The 16,322-nt window shown below is 40.5% G+C and overlaps 1 protein-coding gene across 1 annotated transcript in view; it reads left to right on the plus strand.

Annotated features, from left to right (window-relative positions):
- Window positions 1-12,216: 12,216 nt before the first annotated feature.
- AGMO (alkylglycerol monooxygenase) overlaps window positions 12,217-16,322 on the plus strand; it is a 149,010-nt gene continuing 144,904 nt past the window's right edge. The window contains exons 1-2 of the mRNA XM_060782152.2: window positions 12,217-12,665; window positions 15,921-16,051. Of these exons, the coding sequence (XP_060638135.2) occupies window positions 12,540-12,665; window positions 15,921-16,051 (257 nt within the window). The 5' untranslated portion in view covers window positions 12,217-12,539. The remainder of the gene's footprint in view (window positions 12,666-15,920; window positions 16,052-16,322) is intronic.

A 16,322-nucleotide genomic window follows, 5' to 3' on the forward strand; every position in this document is an offset into this window, starting at 1 on the left:
GACTGTGACCCGGCCCTCTGTTCAAAAAGTTTGGGGACCCCTGCCCTAGATGTTCGCTTAGGGAACCATTTGCATCTCAATAGTATGTGCGGCTGGTAGGGATGAGAGAGGGGGCCTTCTCCGTGATCGCACACTTCCTCTAGAACTACCTCCCTATGGAAATCAGAAGAGCCTCCTCACTCCTTTCCTTTACGAAGCAATTAAAAACATGCTTTTGCACATTGGCCTTTGGAGAGGGAGATGATTAGCTTTTACTGCTTTTATCTTGTCTGACGATGCTGACAGAGATTATATTACCTTAACTTATTGGAGAGCGACGTTTTCATATTTGTATACTTTTATATTTCTATACAGATTTTATCAGACTATTGTATTATCTATGAGGTCATGTTTTATTCTAGGTTGTTTTATTGGCTTTTTTTTAACTGTTCACTTATATCTTTGTTTTTGCTTTATCTCTATTTTATCATTGACCATGGCACTGAATATTTGCCATTCTTGTCTTTGGAAGCTGCCCTGAGTCCCTTCAGGGAAAAAGGACAGGTTAAAAATAAATTTGTTGTTGTTGTAGGGAGTTTATTGGGAGTGCCAGCTATTAGCCATCCCAATATGATGTTGCTTCAGAGGTATGCTCACTTCTGTTTTGCACATATTAGAAACTTTCTCAATCCACTAGCATTCTTTATTAGTACAGTAGTCTCGCTTATGCAACCTTTCACTTATCCAACATTCTGCCTCCTGCCCAGATCCACAGGTGAGGGAAGTTGAGTGTATACTTACCTGTGGAATAATGTCCAGGATGGGAGAAAGAAAGAACCTTTGTCTGTTTTGGTGCTAAATTAGTAAGGAATTACTACATAATGTTACCATGTTTTGAACTGCTTTTTCTGTCGATTTGTTGTAAAACATGATGTTTTGGTGCTTAATTTGTAAAATCATAACATAATTTGACGTTTAATAGGCTTTTCCTTAATCACTCATTATTCAACATTTTCACTTATCCAAAGTTCTGCTGGCCCATTTATGTTGGATAAGCAAGACTCTACTGTATTAGTGAAAACTGCCTTTACAGGGAAAATGATTTTAGAGCACTCTTTTCTACAGTGCTGAGCCAACACTTACTGAAATCAGCAGGAAATGCTTTGTTTGTAATGTGCTTGGGCCATGGTTAGAAAAGTAGCATCATTCCGCATCTGAATACATTCACCTCCTGAAAAAAAGGTGCTTTTGATGAGTGCATGGAAAAAGAAAAGGACTTCTGGCATACTTTTCAAAGCTGACAACAGGCCACTAACAAACTTACATATGTGCAGAGCACCTGGAAAAATGATTTATAGCACCAGGGGTGCATGGTCCCTCAGGTGGCCTAGATTAGACTTCAGCACTAGTGTGAAATCTTACTGGTTATACTGAGCAACAGTTCTGCCCTCTGCATCTATTTGACTTCTGCTAGACAGCCGAGCTTTGGATAAAGTATAACCCCAGTTTCTTGGAAGAAGATCATTTAGGAAGATTAGCTTCTCTGCATAAAAACTACAATATCTTTCCAATATGTGTGTATATAAAACAGTTTGAGATGGGCCTTTAAAAACAATTATCTTAAAGTTTTTATTGGCTTTTGATACAGAAGAGATAAATTGCTTGTCAGATCCAATCTGCACATGCCTCTCAAAGATTGTTGTCTTTGTCCTTCCCAGTGATACCATATATAAAATTTTTAGCAGTTGGTATTGCACACTATTCATTCACGCTTGTTTAAACACATAAAAGGAGCAGACATCAGCACAACAAGGATGAATATACAAACTGGACATGTGTCATCAGCATAAGATTACCTTGTAAAGGTGGACACCTGTGAAAGCACTACATATATAATCTGTGTTCTGAGTCATATTGAGAAATATAAGTTAATGAAACAAATAAAATAATAGGTATGTTGGACTGAAGACGTATTGGATCTCTTCACAAAGGAGAGGATATAGCATTCAATGTAAGACAAGTAGACAAAACGTATTCAAATGGGCTCTCATTTTTAAAATGTTTGCAGATTGATGTATGACATCTGAACATCCTAAATCCTCTTTGTTTACCATTCTATTTCTCCTCTAGCCTTGCCCACCAAGTGACAGTTAAATTAATATGTCTATGCCTATCAAAATGGTCCCTTTCTGTATGAAAATAAATTGAGGTCTATTTCACTCTCCAAGCAAACGGGGATTCAAGAAATCAGGGAAGGAACTAGACATTCTATCTCATGTATCTTTTCCACAATGAATTAAACAGCATGACGGAGGCTATTTTTTAGTAAACAACCCAAAAGATGGGGCTACAAAATCCTGCTCAGGATCTCTTCCATGAGCCTCTCTCTTCAACCTGCAGCTTTTGAGCTCTAGTTTTCAAAAAGCAAAGCCTTTACCCATAGTAAGAATCATAATCACAGTTTACGTGCTAAACCTGTCGGAAAGGTAATCCCAAGAAGAGTTTTTAAAAAATCATCATTGTTTTTAAAAGTGTAATTGCCAGAACTCCTCAGGAAAGCATGGTCTTTGGATCTACAGTCCATTGACTGAGAATGGACACAACCAGAAGCAACTACAATTCCCAGAACCGTCTTTAAAACTTTTTAGAAATTCCCCAGATTTAGTGGATTGGTGAAACCTTCTGAAAGTTGGCAGGTACTTTGAAGTCCTACATGTGGCCTATGGCAGAGGGAAGTTTCCTCCTGATAGGCCTAAAAATAACTGAGAAACAAGCATAATAAGTTTTCCCATTGTCTCCAATGGACCGAATCTTTCCAGAATGAAAATGGCACACCATTCCCTATTTCGGCACCGGCCCAGGAAATAGAACAGCGGGGGAGCCAAAAACAGATCCAAAAATGGTAAGGTTTGGGGATGCTATTCACACCCCTAGCAGCCAACTCTGAATAAACTCCATTGTGAGAGGAAAGCATATTGTTTTCCAGGAATATAATCCCCTTTGATACCACATTTGACCCTGAGGGAAAAGCATGTTAGCCATAAAACAAAAGAGGAGGCCACACTCTTTTCTAAATGGCACCATGAACACGAACCACCAGGAAGTCCTAGTCCTAACCCAAAGAATGATATGACAACTTCCCATACAGCTGCTTCTCCTTTAGAGCCACAGGATTCTATCTCTGTGTATCATTATCCTTTAATATAAAGCAAAATATTACATTTATATTGAAGCTTTCGCCATTGTCATCAATGAGCCTTGGATAAAATCCCAAATCTCCAGACTTTCCGGAACTGGTAAATAAAAACATACACAGAGAAATCCTTCCCCATCTTGATCACAGCTGTTGTCCAAATAGTCTGCTGCTCTGGAAGTATTACTCCTAACAAAACATAATTGAGTGGATTCCATCGTTACGATAATAAAACACTCTCCTCATCAGATTGGAAACAGTCATAAGAGAATATGTGGAATCCTGCTAATTACTTTTGTAATGACAGTGGTGGAAAGTAATCCATATTTTCCAAAGCAAATAATGCTGTAATCCAAAGCATTCTAATTATGCATATCCCCTTGAACTTCAGTTGCAATTTGTTTTCTGAGTAATTCTTTCTATCTTTTATCCTTCTTGTATAAGTGGCATATAGTAATTCAGTTATAGCTCCCAATCTCCCAGGAATTCCCTTTTTGGCCACAATTCCTGCAATCTTGTAACCAGGTGTTATGCAAGTTGTGGTCCAAAAGGATATTCCCAAGGTCTGCTAGTTTCTTGCAAAGCATTGTTGTGTACTTTCTACCAGTCTTAATTTTCTCCTACCAAAACAACACCAGCAACAATAACAACATCCTACCCTTTTCTTAGTCTGGAATTCAAAGATAGTTCTTAAAAAGCAACAGTAAAATTAAATGCATTGACATTAAAAAGAATAACAGCAGCCTTCTATTTTTTATATACTTATGAGAGATAAGCATGAGGAACTTGGCAAATTAGCATCTAGTTGTATTTCAGCACTGGGCATCAAAGACAAAATACACAACTCTTTCACTGTGAACCCAGTCATATATCACCAAGCAATTCCATTTCCTTGTCTTTTTAAAAAATTAATTGTCATCAAGTCAAATTCAATGTATGGAAACCCTTGGAATGAGATACTTCCAAGTCACCCTATTCTCAACAGCTCTACTCAGGTCTTGCAGACTTGGGTTATGGTTTCCTTAATGAAGCCTATTTTCTTTTTCTACTCCCTTCTACCCCACAAAGCATTATTGTCTTTTTTAGTGAATCATGTCATCTCAGGATATAACCAAAATATTGCAGTCTCAGTTCAGCCATTGTTGCTTCTAGGGAGATTGCAGGCTTTATTTGCTTTAGGGCCCATTTATTTGTCTTTTTAGCAATCCATGGTATACATAGAACTCTTCTCTAGCACCACATTTCAGCTGAGTTTATTTTCTTCTTATGCACTTTCTACAATGAATTTTTTTAAAGGCCGCATTGGTGCATGCATCTCAAGCTTTTTGATGTGATGCACTCATAGTCCCGTCTCATGTGTCAGGGACCAGTACCATATTTGTTCTCATTGGCTACCACTGTTTCTTTCTTTCTTTCCCAAAAACTTACCAGAGGCTAGCAGCTGATGGACTAGCATGGTTCTATGGACTACAGAAGGTTTTCTCTTAAATGTTTCCACTCTGTACCCCTTTTGGCCTAAGAATTTTTACATGCCCCTGGTATATAAAATAGATATAAAAATCAAACATTTATTGATAACATACCAGGATTTGCAAGGCTTGCTAAACAGGCTTGTTTTCCTTTTTGTGAAGTACAGATATTTTAATGAGAAAATGAGAAGAACTGGAGTTTTCTTCCTCAATGCATTCCCCCTGCCCTGCAGGCTCATATTAGTCTTATCATGTAAGGAGCAACGAGAAAATCAAATTACTATACTGGAGAACACATGAAGAACCCTTATCTAGGGTGGACAAGTTATAGCTTTCACAAGCTATATATTACTTATATTTAATATTGAGTTTATCTGAAGACCAGACAGTAGGCATAGGTCTCTTCAATCAGCAAACATTTGACCAAATAAAAAAAATCCACACTTTATATTAGAAGTATCATGATAGAGAAAGAGGAAGTTTATTAGGTTTGCTGACATGTTAAACATGGAAATGTTTGTATATCCTATCTTTTCATATATTTATGGCTCATGCTTTGAATCTGAGCATGATTATTTTTCAATGTTTACAGAAAAAACATACTACAAATATTTGGACTGCACTCTCTCTATGCCACACTAGTTAATTGCAAAATAAATATAAATAAATATGGTCTTGAGGCTGTTAACCATGTTCAGATTAAATGAATGAAAGTCGGCACAGGTTCAGAGGCAAGAAAAACACATGACACAATGGTAAATTAATAATGAACCCAGATTCTTTTGCAATTGCAAGTATCAACATTGCAATCCCAGCTTGAAAAACCCCCCAACATCAGCTGCATTTGATTGGCATGGAGGAGAAAACCACACACAGTAGATCAATAATAATAATCATCATCATCATCTTTATTTTTAACCCGCCCTCTCTCCCCAAAGGTACTCATATATAGCTTGGAAGACACTAAAAATGACAACACTATCCATGTGTTACTTATGGCAATGCATGTAGCAATATATTTGCTGAATAATAGGCTACCTGTCCGAACCTATCATCCCCTACGAACCATCATGTAGATTAAAATCTTCTGGGGAGGCCCTGCTCTCGGTCCTACCGGCCTCACGAGTATGGCTGGCGGGGACGAGAGACAGGGCCTTTTCAGTGGTGGCCCCTTGGTTGTGGAACTCCCTTCCTAGTGACATCACAGCAGTTTTCTCTCTATTAGCCTTTAGGAAAAGAGTTGAAATCTGGCTCTGTGGGCAGGCTTTTGGAAACTAGGGTAATGCAGTATTCTGAATGGAAACTTTGTGCAATTTGACCATGGAATGGACTCGGACCATGAACTTTGGATGGCGTGTTTTCTATATTTTTTAAAATCTTAAATCTGTTTTAACTCTTTAATATGTTGCAATTTTAAAATGTTTAGGTAATTGTTGTTGAGGCATGATGTTTGTGCCTTTGTAAGCTGCCTTGAGTCCCCCTGTTGAGGTAGAGAAGGGCGGGGTACAAGTATGGCAAATATATATAAATAAAATAAATAGTAGCTGATTGGTAAGATCATTATTTTCAGGAGTTACAACAAGTGAGATTTATTCATGACTCCTGCACATTGTTGTTTTTTGTGTATATGCAGGGAAGAAATATTTCTGAAGGAGGGGTTTATTGGTTTATATGTTTAACAGTTTTAAAAAATCAGTGTAAAGGGAATATAATGACTTTGTTGTGTGCCTTCAAGTCATTTCTGACTTGTGACAAGATTTGTTCAGTAGGGTTCAATAGTTCCTTCTTCTGAGGCTGAGTGTGTGACCTGCCCAAGGTCACCTGGTGGGTTTCAAAACTGAGCAAAGATTTGAACCCTGGTCTCTAGAGTCCTGGTGCAATGTTCAGATCATTACACCATACATGCTACTGGTAGCACACTATTTTTAAAAAACGAACGTCAATGCTTTAGGTATATTAAAACAATTAACATTATGTCTCGATTTGATTCTCCTTGAATGAAGAGTGGGGCTAACAGTACATTATAAGTCTTCCTTAAAAAACCATCTAGCTATTATTTATTATTTTAAGCTATTTCCCATATTCATATATAACTTCAAATAATTCAAGCAAACGATCCCCAGCTCACGTCTGGATACAATTTCACTTTGCAGTGAATTGCTGCCAAGGCAAACGGTATTGCCCAACCCATTCTAAAACCTATCCTAAGTCCCTTTATGAGTTTATTATTTAATGCTGCTGCAGAGCTCTGAAGAGACCCAAACAGGAAGCGTCTGGGTGTTTTCTGCTCATGGAGTGGGTGGGACAGAGTTCTTTAGAGAAAACAAGAATACGAGCTGCCTGCAGATCACATTGGGCCAGTTCCTCAATTTCCTCTAAGAGTTTAGTTTCCTTAGACACTGAAACAATCTGTTAGTCAACAGAAGAATCCCAGTCCTTTCAACCTGAGCTGTTTTGTGTTACAGATTTTGGCTATAATAATAATAATAATAATAATAATAATAATAAGGAAATGGCGCACATTATTCAACCTTGTTGCTCTGGAAGGTTTGTTGCAATGATTGTGAAATGAAATGAAATTTTGCCCATAGGCCTCCATGTATAAGAAGCAAAGGCAAGAAGAGGGATTCTCTTTCTGTACTTGACATCTTTCTTTAATAATAATAATAATAATAATAATAATAATATTTTATTTATACCCCGCTACCATCTCCCCAAGGGACTCAGTGCGGCTTACATGAGGCCGAGCCCACAATACATCAATACAAGCAATAACAGTGCAGCTATACTGTAGAATGATTGCAGTTTGACACCACTTTGACTGCCATGGCTCAGTGCTATAGAATTATGGAGGTCTTGGTCTGGGAAAGCTAAAGACCTTTGATAAAGCCCTGTTGAGCTCCAGCACTGAGTTGTGAAAGTTAAAGTCATGCCAAACTGCATTAATTCTGCGGTATAGATGCACCCCCCAATTAGTTAGTTCTAATTCAGAGTCTGTGCAGCATTTGCTCATTCATTCAGTTTCTTTTCTAAGAGATTGGGCTTAGATTATAAACATTACTAATAAATTTACTCTTATACCCTGCCTCCATCTCCTGAAGGGACTCGGGGCAGCTTACATGGGGACCAAGCCCAATATAAACAAGGTTACAAAGTACATGGTTAAAAACATAGAACAAACAACTAAATAAAACAATAAAAGCAATAAATAAAGAACATCAAAAAACATAAACCACGTAACAATTAACCAATAGTCAGGAAAAGTGGGCATGTGCAGATTTGGGGTTAGCAGGGCAAGACATGGGCTAGTGCCAGGCCCGTAGCCAGGATTTCGTTTTGGGGGGGAGGGCTGAATTTTTTTCAGGGGGGGTTCAGGGGGGCTGAGTTTCAGGGGGGGGCTGAGTCTGAGTGAAAGAGGGTCTAGCCTAGCAAACCTTTTGTATCATTACCCCAATACCCCCATGCATATGGGATATATTGAGTATGGTGATCAGATCATGATATGAATAAACATAACAGTTTAAATAATGCACCAGTAAGGCCTTTTCGTGAACCACCATGAGAATTTGGGGGGGGGGGGGCTGAAGCCCCTCAAGCCCCCCCCTTCCCCGGCTACATGCCTGGCTAGTGCAATGCAGGCTGTTGGGCCAGGGGCTGGGAATAAAGTGCTAGAGATCCCACTAAAAGAAGAGGGCTAGGCAAAACTTGATCAGTACTGAACTATCCTTTGAAGGCACATTGGAACATCCAAGTCTTCAGGTCTTTCTGGAAGGTGGGCAGGGTGGGGGTTAATCTAATCTCCCTGGGGAGAGAGTTCCAGAGCTGGGGGGGCACCACTGAGAAGGCCCTCTCTCTCATCCCCACCAACCGTGCTTGCAACAAAGGTGGGAGCAAAAGAATAGCCTCCCTGGCAGATCTTAGCGCTTATACCAGTTTATAGACAGAAATACGGTCACAAAAGTAAGCAATACCCATTTAGTGCTTTATGTGTAATAACTTGCACTTTGAATTGGTCCCAGAAATGTATTGGCAGTCAGAGGAGCTGCTTCCGTAGAGGCATCGTCCGCTCCCTGTAACCAGCTCCAGTTAGAAACTTCCAGTTTCAGTTGAGCATATCCCAGAGTATCAGACAGATGATAAGAAAATGAATATCTTTTCACATTGTAAAGAAAGTAATATATGATCCCTCCATATTGGTAGGAATACATTCCCAAACATTGCGTGGATATGAGAAACCATGGATATTAATAAATCCTATTATGTTAAACGGGACAAATGACGGCTGTGAAACTGTGGATGATAAAATGAATATCCCTTTTACCAGAAACCACTGACTTACCTGTATCAGAAAATTTCTACAGTTACCTTTTTAAAATGTGGTCAGTTATTAGTAAGAAATATTATTATTTATTTATTTACTTTACTTGTATACCGCAGTTTCTCAGCCCAACAGGCGACTCAAAGCGGTTTACAACAAGGGCAAAAAATCAATCAAACAATATACAATTTAAAATCATTAAAAGCATAGTATACACAATAATAATACATCAATAATAGCCCCATAACATCTCGTAACTAGAATCGTAATCCAATCTGTCGTCCATAATTCCGTTCCTGTATTCATCATATTCATTGCGCTGTTTATCCGAATGCTCGTTCAAACAGCCAAGTTTTTAATTTTCTTCGAAACACCATTAGCGAAGGGGCTGATCTAACCTCCGTAGGAAAGGCATTCCACAGCCGAGGGGCCACCACAGAGAAGGCCCTGTCCCTCGTCCCCGCCAGCCGCGCCTGTGAAGCTGGCAGGATAGAGAGCAGGGCCTCCCCAGAAGATCTTAGAGTCCTGGTGGGCTCATAGGCAGAGACACGTTCGGATAGGTAGCTTGGGCCAGAACCATTTAGGGCTTTGTAGGCCAGCGCCAGCACTTTGAATTGAGCCCGGTAGCAAATCGGCAGCCAGTGGAGCTAGTGCAGCAGAGGAGTTGTATGCTCCCTGCGCTCCGCTCCTGTTAGTATCATGGCTGCCGCGCGTTGGACTAGTTGGAGCTTCCGAGCCGTCTTCAAAGGCAACCCCACGTAGATATCATAAAACCCCTTTAATGTTTTTTACATTAAAATAATATAGTCATGTGCAGGACTCAAATCAGTGGCTGCTTTTTAAATGGCTTTAAAAGCATATTTGTTCACTTTAGATTTTAAATGAGAAGTTTTTTTTATGGTGCTGTTAAATATTTGAAACTGCACTTCATTTGATTTTAAAGTACTTTTATCGTTCGGTAATGAGATTTACCATTTTACATTGTAAGCCACCTTATGATGTTAAATAAACAAACACACATTTCAATTATCAATAGCACAAGCTGATGTTAAGTGGAAAATTGTGTGATAAATCAACAGACATTCATGACTCTACAGAAGATGTCCTAAAATAAAGCATATCACTCATTACTTTTAAAAAACTCAAGTCACATTACAAGGAACGCGGGGCCCTTCCACACAGCCATATAACCCAGAGTACTAAGGTTGAAAATCCCACAATATCTGCTTTGAAGTGGGTTATTTAAGTCCATACTGCCATATATTCCAGTTGAAAGCAGATAATGTGGGGTTTTATTCAGCTGTGTGGAAGGGGGCACAGATTTCCACATTTATTGGGCACACAGGCCAACACAAACACAATTCATATGTATTTTGTACTGGCTGGATTGAAGCTGGTATCAAAATATCTGTCACTTGAGATTTATAGAATATCTTACAAACTACCAATGACACTTTCAGGTAATTATACATCATGTCTTACAGTGTCAGCGGCTTCAGCAAACCCACTTCCAGAGTAAAGAGAGCTACAATGTAATAGAAAAGCAGGACGAGTCAATTCATTGTATCTGTTCTAGTAGTTACTAATAAAGACATGTTATTGATAGAACAAAAAGGGTGAAAACTTTTAGATATTACTGTCAAATGTCTCAAGCCTCCTCTATCTGAGAGGCAATCAAAGCCTCAGTGGCCCTGGGCTGGAAGGACCACAAGAAATGGGATATAAAAAACTTGGTATAAATATCTAGCCGATTACCTTCTCCAAGATTATATTAGCAAAAGGAAAAGTTACTATACAACGGGTCAAAGCAGAAGGACATGGGAAGCAAAATGGAAGGGTCTCATTTACAGAATAAAGGGGAAAAATAAATATATGGTGTTAAATAAGACTATTCTCATGATTGAACAATTGCAATAAACACAGCAAAAGTACTTACCTGTTCCTGAGCAGCGGGGGTTGTGGTGGTGGAGGAATTGGGGAAAATACTGGTATTTTGAATGTTAATTTCAAAGACTGTGCTTCTATGTATTATACAGTAAAAAAATCAAAAAAGCCTCCTCTATCTGATGTTTGTCTGCTTTATTATGTGTCATTTTATAACCTGTATTTAATTTGCAGTGTCCGTATCTCTAAATACCTAAAGCAGTGAGAAGGGCTGCAGGTCACATGACTGACTCATTGACAATTTATAATGTCGTGAGTCCACACTGCCATATATTCCAGTTCAAAGCAGATATTGTGGGATTTTTCTGACTTGATATTCTGGGTTATATGTCTGTATCAAAGGGCTCTGGGTTATTTGCGTCCACCCTGCCATTGTTGGAGGAAGAAACCTTCTCAAGCCTCCTCTATCTGATGTTTGTCTGCTTTATGTGACATTTTATAACCTGAAGTATAGGTCTTATTTAATTTTATTTATTTATTTATTTATTATTTAAACTTATATGCCGCCACTCCCCTGGGGCTCGGAGCGGCTTACAAGAATAGCTAAAATCTAACAAAATTTAAAAGCAATTTAAAACACTTTGCAGTGTCCTTATCTCCCGGTGGCGTATTTATTTATTTACAGTATTTCTATACCGCTTTTCTCACCCCCAGGGGGACTCAAAGCATAGTGGGTTAATGCGCTGAGCTGCTAAGCACGTTGACTGAAAGGTCGCAGGTTCGAATCCAGGAAGCGGCGTGAGCTTTCACTGTTAGCCCCAGCTTCCGCCAACCTAACAGTTCGAAAACATGCAAATGTGAGTAGATCAATAGGTACCACTCTGGCGGGAAGGTAACTGCACTCCATGCAGTCATGACCTTGGAGGTGTCTACGGACAACGCTGGCTCTTCGGCTTAGAAATGGAGATGAGCACCACACCCCAAAGTCGAACACAACTGGACTTCATGTCAGGGGAAAACCTTTACCTTTACCTATCTCTAAATACCTAAAGCAGTGAGAAGAGCTGCAGGTCACATGACTGACTCATTGACAGTTTTAGAATGTTCTGAGTCCACACTGCCATATATTCCAGTTCAAAGCAGATATTGTGCGATTTTTCTGACTTGCTATTCTGGGTTATATGGCTGTGTCGAAGGGCCCTGGGTTATCTGAGTCCACCCTGCCATATAACCCAGTTCAAAGGGATTTTATATAGTGGAAGGAGTCTAAAATTCCACCAGATGGCGCCATGCCGGTTGAAGTGTTGTCGAACTGAAATACAATGTAGTGTAGATGTTAGGTCAGAGAGAGGTGGTTTTGCCAGTTCTTGAGAAATGCCGCATTTGCATAACCCCACAGGCAGTATTGTCCGCTATTAACCCCAAGCCAAGGACAGCCAGGGCCCTCCCCCGGTGTCGTAGAGAGCAACCTTTGCGCTTCTCTCATTGTCAAGTAGGCCCAACCTTTGGGAACCTCCGCCTTTGCAAAGCCTCAGCGGGCTCTCCTCAAAGCAAGTGCGCCTTGAGAAGACGCCTCGGCTCTTATTGGCTCGGGCCGGGAGTCGGGACTATTTTTCTCGCCCCTCAACTGAATTAGCTCCCAGGAGAAGGGCTGCTCTCCGCTCTCACAGAGCCAAGGACTTCAGCAGTCAAGGGGATGGCGGAAGGTAACCCTCCGCGGTCCCTCGCCTTTTCGCAGCAGCTCCGCGCCGCATTTTACGCCCTCTCGCCTAATGAGAGCTCCTTCCGCAGCGTCGAGGAGGTGCCTGATTACGTGGACCAGGTGAGGGGGCTCAAGCGGATCCCTCCGCGGGGTCTTCTCCTGAAAACATTCATGGCTTCCTACACCTGGGAGACAGACGTGTGGGGGTTCTCAATGGCATACTGTTTAAAAAAGTAGGGCCCACATTTCTTCGCCTTTCAGGACAACTATGTCCGGCCTAGGCTGCAGTTTATATGCCTATAGACCTGAGGTCATGAAATAAATGGGTGGAAAGGGGTTGCCAATGCAAAAAAGTTTAAGAAACTCTGATCTAAAGAATATTCTCTGTTCCAGGTGTTTTGGACTTCAACTCCCACAATTCCTTGCAGGGTCCAAGTTTGCCCCTGCCTATTATTCTAACCCTTTTAAGGCCATATTTATATCCCAAAATCAGAAATTCTACAAAATAGTCCATCTGCATGGTTGAGACAACATTTTTTATTTATGACATTTATATGCCACCCTTCTCACCCTGAAGGGGACTCAGAGCGGCTCACGAGATATACATACATAAGGTAAAGGTTTTCCCCCGACATTAAGTCCAGTTGTGTCTGACTTGGCGGGTTGGTGCTCATTTCCATTTCTAAGCCAAAGAGCCGGCATTGTCCGCAGACGCCTACAAGGTCATGTGGCCAGCATGACTGCATGGAGCGCTGTTACCTTCCCGCCGAAGCGGTACCTATTGATCTACTTACATTTGCATGTTTTCAAACTGCTAGGTTGGCAGAAGCTGGGGCTGACAGCAGAAGCTCATACCACTCCCTGATTCGAATCTGTGACCTTTCGGTCAACAAGTTTAGCAGCTCAGTGGCTTAACCCTTACTTACTTACTTAGGCGATCCCTAATTGGCCGAGTAGGATAGTCTTCCAGGATCAGAATTCTTGTGAGTCTGTAGGTGGCTGTGGAGCCCTATTCTTGATTTGCATCTTCTTCTGCAGTGAGGGCATTGGTTTCCAGGTTGAAGGTGATCCTGGTCGGGGTTGGCTTGACGCACCTTCCTCTTGGCATGTTTCTCTCTTTCACCCTCCATTCATGCCTCTTCAAATTCTGCAGCACTCCTGGTCACAGCTGACCTCCAGCTGGAGTGCTCAAGGGCCAGGGCTTCCCAGTTCTCGGTGTCTATGCCAGAATTTTTAAGGTTGGCTTTGAGCCCATCTTTAAATCTCTTTTCCTGTCCTCCAACATTCCGTTTTCCGTTCTTGAGTTCGAAGTAGAGCAACTGCTTTGGGAGACGGTGGTCGGGCATCGGGACAACGCGGCCAGTCCAGCCGAGTTGATGGCGGAGGACCATCGCTTCAATGCTGGTGGTCTTTGCTTCTTCCAGCACGCTTAACCCACTGCGCCACCAGGGGCTCCATAACATACATACAATATATTATATTATTAGCATAGTACAATATCAGTCTTATATATTACTATATTGTACTACACCATTATATTGTAATATATAACATCTTTGCTTACTAATGGTTCAGTGTGCACTACCTTTGTTCCATGCCCCAAATCATCACAAATATTTTTGGATAATGTCTGAGATGCTGTATATATGAAACACATCAAGCCAATGTTTAGACTTTGGTCTCGCCTCCAAGAAATCTCACACTGTATATGTAAATATAGCCAGCAGCTCCATATTCATGGATTCAATCATTTTGAAAATATGCTGAAAACAAGAAACAAAAAAATGAACCATGCTTTTGGCATTTTATATAAGGGACACTATGTCGTTGTGTATAATAGGACTTCCCAGGACTCCTTGGGGATACCAAAATCTGTGGATGCTCAAGAGCCCTTCCACACAGCCTTATATCCCAGACCAGGCATCCTCAAACGCCCCCCCCCCCCCAGTTGTTTGAGGCTTCAATTCCCAGAATTCCTGACAATTGAACATGCTTCTTGGAGCTTCTGGGAGTTGGAGGCCCAAACAGCTGGAGCACCGCAGTTCGAGGATTCCTGTCCCACATAATCAAGGCAGAAAATCCCACATTATATGAGTGTGGATTCAGCGTCCTTCCATACAGACCTAAACCCAGAATATCAAGACAGAAAAATCCACAATATCTCCTTTGAACTGGGATATATGGCAGTATGGACCCAGGCAACTCAGTTCAAAGCAGATACTGTGGGATTTTCCGTCTTGATATTCTGGGATATCGGGCTGTGTGGAAGGGCCCTGGGATATATTGCAGTGCGGATTATCTAAATCTACACTGCCATATAATCCAGTTCAAAGCAGATAATCTGGATTTTATATGGCAGGGTATAAGGACCCACAGTCATCTGAACTTCTTTCCCCTTTATTCTTACAAAATGGCCTTTTCCCTTGACATTTTGAAGCCACACACACACAAATGCATCCATCCATTTCATAGATCTGTTGAAAACAATGTTTTTGTTTTGGCTTGAATGTGCATTTGATTTACAAATAAATTCTGCAGCTCTTTGTATTGGTAACATTCATTCTTCATTGGTTTTAAGGATTACTAAACTGCTACTTCATTCCAAAGTGAGTTTCAGGCCTCTTCCACATAGCTGTATAAAACCCACAACGAACTGGATTATATGGCAGTATGGACTCAGATAATCCAGTTTAAAGCAGATATTGTGGATTATCTGGTTGTGTGGAAGGGACCTTAGTGTGTGACATATAAAGCAACAAAACAATAATTTATTAAGCAAATGAAAAGAAACTGATTGAGGTCTGAACTGCTTCTCTCATCCCAGCACTTAGACACAGAGAAAATACTGCACCCTATAACAATTATTATTTTTCTATTCATTCTTCTCCATGGACAAAGATATTTAGATTTCAATTCCATTTGTGAATAAAATGCACCAGGTTTTCCTCCCCAAGCCATGCTTGAGATATGGGTATTAATGTCATGTGCCTAGTGTTTCCATACATGCTGTAACTTAATCTAAACTGAAGGCATAGCTGCATGCTCTGTATTTTCACAAGCATGGAAATATATTTTTGGACTATAGTTTCCAGAATCCCCCTGCCTTCCATTTTCAGAACGGTTGATTTGGGCATAGGTTAAAACTGGACCGAATGGGACTTGGTCCCATATTAATATGTACTGCCAGCATACTTTGTAAACTGTGCCAAGTTTATGTGAAAATGATGTGCTAATTAATATATGCAGGTGATAGATTACAGGATGTAATGTGAGCATATGTGTATTCAAGCCTAAAGCACGGTTAGAAAATTAAAGCAGAATGTTTATAAAGTTTCTGACTGTCTACCTTGTTCCTGCCTTTCTGTGTCGTTTTAGGCAACTCCTTTGTTCCTGACCCTGATTTTTCTGGAGTTTGTTGTTAAATGGGCTCAGAAGGGACATTCATCAGCTCGGGTCAATGATGGCATCGCATCTCTTTCTGCAGGTGTTCTGTCTCGACTTCCAGAGTAAGTCTGGCTTGGTTGCATGGTTTGGTTGATTCCAATTTAAGCTGGGGGAAAGTCCTCCAATGCCAAAGGTTTTTAAAAATCTTTAACTATGGGGAAAATGTGAGAAGCTACTTAAGACACATAGCTAATAATATATATATGCTCCAGTAGGACCTATTTTTCCATCCCTATATTTCAAACTGTGTAGAGGGTTTCATTTGCTTTTTTCCAAAAGCTGGAATTCAAGTTTGTCCAGCTGGTTCAAAAGAAGCAGAAGGAAATGTTTCTT

The sequence above is a fragment of the Anolis sagrei genome, chromosome 6 (assembly GCF_037176765.1).
Source record: "Anolis sagrei isolate rAnoSag1 chromosome 6, rAnoSag1.mat, whole genome shotgun sequence".
Taxonomy (NCBI): Eukaryota; Metazoa; Chordata; class Lepidosauria; order Squamata; family Dactyloidae; genus Anolis; species Anolis sagrei.